The sequence below is a fragment of the Sinocyclocheilus rhinocerous genome, unplaced genomic scaffold (assembly GCF_001515625.1).
Source record: "Sinocyclocheilus rhinocerous isolate Xijiao unplaced genomic scaffold, SAMN03320098_v1.1 scaffold495, whole genome shotgun sequence".
Taxonomy (NCBI): domain Eukaryota; kingdom Metazoa; phylum Chordata; class Actinopteri; order Cypriniformes; family Cyprinidae; genus Sinocyclocheilus; species Sinocyclocheilus rhinocerous.
The window spans coordinates 769,019-772,203 of NW_015629560.1; the positions used below are offsets into that span (position 1 = coordinate 769,019).

At 31.8% G+C, this 3,185-nt stretch overlaps 1 protein-coding gene across 1 annotated transcript in view; it reads right to left on the reverse strand.

The window, feature by feature from the left end:
- Positions 1 to 3,185, reverse strand: part of LOC107739248 (calcium permeable stress-gated cation channel 1-like) — a 47,565-nt gene that overhangs the window by 14,180 nt on the left and 30,200 nt on the right. The window contains exon 9 of the mRNA XM_016551282.1: positions 1,192 to 1,314. Within this exon, the coding sequence (XP_016406768.1) occupies positions 1,192 to 1,314 (123 nt within the window). The remainder of the gene's footprint in view (positions 1 to 1,191; positions 1,315 to 3,185) is intronic.

Consider the following 3,185-nt stretch of genomic DNA (forward strand, 5'->3'; position numbering starts at 1 on the left):
ATAACAATGAACAATGTATTTCTACAGCATTTATTAATCTTTGTTAATGTTAGTTAATAAAAATGTTCAAGTTCATATTAGTTCACAGTACATTAACTTATGTTAACAGATACAACTGTACATTTTAATAATGTATTAGTGAATTTTGTATTAACTAAGATTAATAAATGCTATATATGCTATATGCATATTGTTCATGTTAACTAATATAGTTAAGGTTAAAAAAATAAAACCTTGTAAACTGTTAAAAAAATTTTTTCCATGATTAATAAATGCTATATATGCATATTGTTCATGTTAACTAATATAGTTAATGTTAAAAAAAATGAAACCTTGTAAACTGTTAACATTTTTTTTTCCATATAAAGGTCCAGTGTTGTTTTGAACCCCTTTGACTTTCATTATATGAACATGAAACAAAATATCTTCTTTTGTATCATATATTGTGTCCCACAAAAGAAAAATATGATTTTTTCGGTGAACTGTCACTTTAAGTAATAGCAATACACATAAAAGGCATAACAATGAGAACGAGGTTTACATAAAATGCAAACAAATACCTTTCAAAAGTAATTGTTTCCACTGAATAATTTTCCAAAATTGCAAAACCATTTACTCTATAAATGCAGTGGTACAAAACATCGAACTCACGGGCTACACTGGAAAACATTCACACTTCAATAAATAGTTTTAATAAGAAGCAAACATGCTACAACATTAGAGCTTATATCCATAAAAAAGAAAGTCTTGAATTCAGACAAACACACACACACACACACACACACACACACTTGTCCAGTCAAGCAGAAAGACAGGCTGACACTGCCCCCCACCCCACACACACACCCACACACACTCACTCAATATATGATTCTCAACACATATTATGTAAGAGATATAATGGCTTTCACAGTGGCTGTCTAGGCACACACTCAGATTGAGACTTAATTAATCCAATTTCATCTCTCAAATCCAAGTGTAATGGCCTGGAACAAAGCATGTCATGAAAAATATATATGACTTCAGCTTGCAAGATCACTGTATACTTAGTAAACTTTAAATAAAACATCATATAAAACATTGTAAATCCAGATCATTTCATAGAAGAAAAAACAACACTGTGGTCATTCCTATACTTTTTTTGTTTTGTTTCAAGATATAGTTGTTGATGTGGCTATCGTTTCGACTTACCAGATGATGTCATTAGGGGCCGGGGCGTAAGAAACGCCCCACTGATGGGACCGCACCACTGTGGTAATGCTGGACTGCTGGGGTCTGTGGCGGCAGCGAGCTCGGCTGTAGTCTTTCACAATACTAAAGAAACATAAGCACAGAGTTTAAATGTATTTTAGCAATAAGGCACGAGAGAACATGTGAATATATATTATACTGTATTGACCAGACAAAAGCTAGGACCAGAATGAACTGTTTATATAGCCTATATATAAATTTGTTTATTATGTTATACTATATAAAGGCTATATAGGTTGCAAAGGTTTGGTAGGAAGGAGTTTAAGGCCCTGTCCACACGAACACGGTTATTTTTAAAACCGCAGCTTTTTCTACGCGGTTAGGCCGTTCGTCCACACGCAAACGCAGCACCAGTTCACTGAAACCGAACATTTTTGAAAACGCCTGCCAGGGTGAACATTTTCAAAAACTCCGGTTGCAGTGTTATCGTGTAGACAGCGAAACCGGCGTTTTTGGCTTGTGACGTCGGAGCCTGATTATATCGCCACCTGTTGGTTTGGCATGCTCTTGACAGTGCTTCATAGCATGCGTTTGCGTTTTCATGTAGACGGAGATTTTTTTAAAAACGGAAGAAGGAAAAACTCTGTTTATAAAAATACCCGTGTACGTGTGGACATGGCCTAATAGCTTCTGTTTAACATATTTGATGTGCTCTATGTACCGTATGTGTGTTGATTAATGTTTATATATATGAAGCGATCATTTCAGAACTGCTCAATTCATATGGATTACTTTTACGATGTCTTTGTGAACTTTTTGAAGCATAAAAGTTTTGGTGAACAGGACTTTCATTGAAGGGAGAGAAATCTGTCAGATTCCATTCAAAATCACATTTTTTTTTTAGATGTTTTGAAAATGAACAAAAGTATTTTGGGTTTGGAATGACAAGAGAGTGAGTAAATGTTAAACTTATTTTTGGGTGAACTATCCCTTTAATGATAATAAGTTTTAAAAAGAATTTAATAGGAAAGATTATTTCTAATTAGCATAGGATAAATCTATACTTTGTACTTGAAAGTTCTTGAACTTATTTTTTTAAAACTCAGTCAGATAAAAATAACCTGACAGAAATCAAACTGATGATATGGTACCAAACTGTACATAATTTTAGATTTGGTAATAATATCTTTATATCTTTATTTTTTTTGAAAATTACAATATATATATATATATATATATATATATATAATTTCATTTCAGAACTGCTCAATTCATATGGATTACTTTTACAATGTCCTTGTGAACTTTTTGAAGCATAAAAGTTTTGGTGAACAGGACTTTCATTGAAAGGAGAGAAATCTGTCAGATTCCATTCAAAATCACATTTTTTCTTTTAGATGTTTTGAAGATGAACAAAAGTATTTTGGGTTTGGAATGACAAGAGAGTGAGTAAATGTTAAACTTATTTTTGGGTGAACTATCCCTTTAATGATAATAAGTTTTAAAAAGAATTTAATAGGAAAGATTATTTCTAATTAGCATAGGATAAATCTATACTTTGTACTTGAAAGTTCTTGAACTTATTTTTTTTAACTCAGTCAGATAAAAATAACCTGACAGAAATCAAACTGATGATATGGTACCAAACTGTACATAATTTTAGATTTGGTAATAATATCTTTATATCTTTATTTTTTTTGAAAATTACAATATATATATATATATATATATATATATATAATTTGAAAATAACATGGTTTTTCCTTCTAGAGCGTTTGAACCTTCTGTAATAGTTGCATGTGAGTCCCTCAGTTGTCCTCAGTGATGGATCTCAAAATCATACAGTCATTGTTGGAAATGGTTCAAATACACAAAAATGCTGGAAAACCAAAGAATTTGTAGATTGAGGATTTTTCTGAAGAACAGCAGGCAGTTTCACTGTTCAGGACAAACAAAGGACTCATGAACAACTATCACTAAACAAAAAAACACAG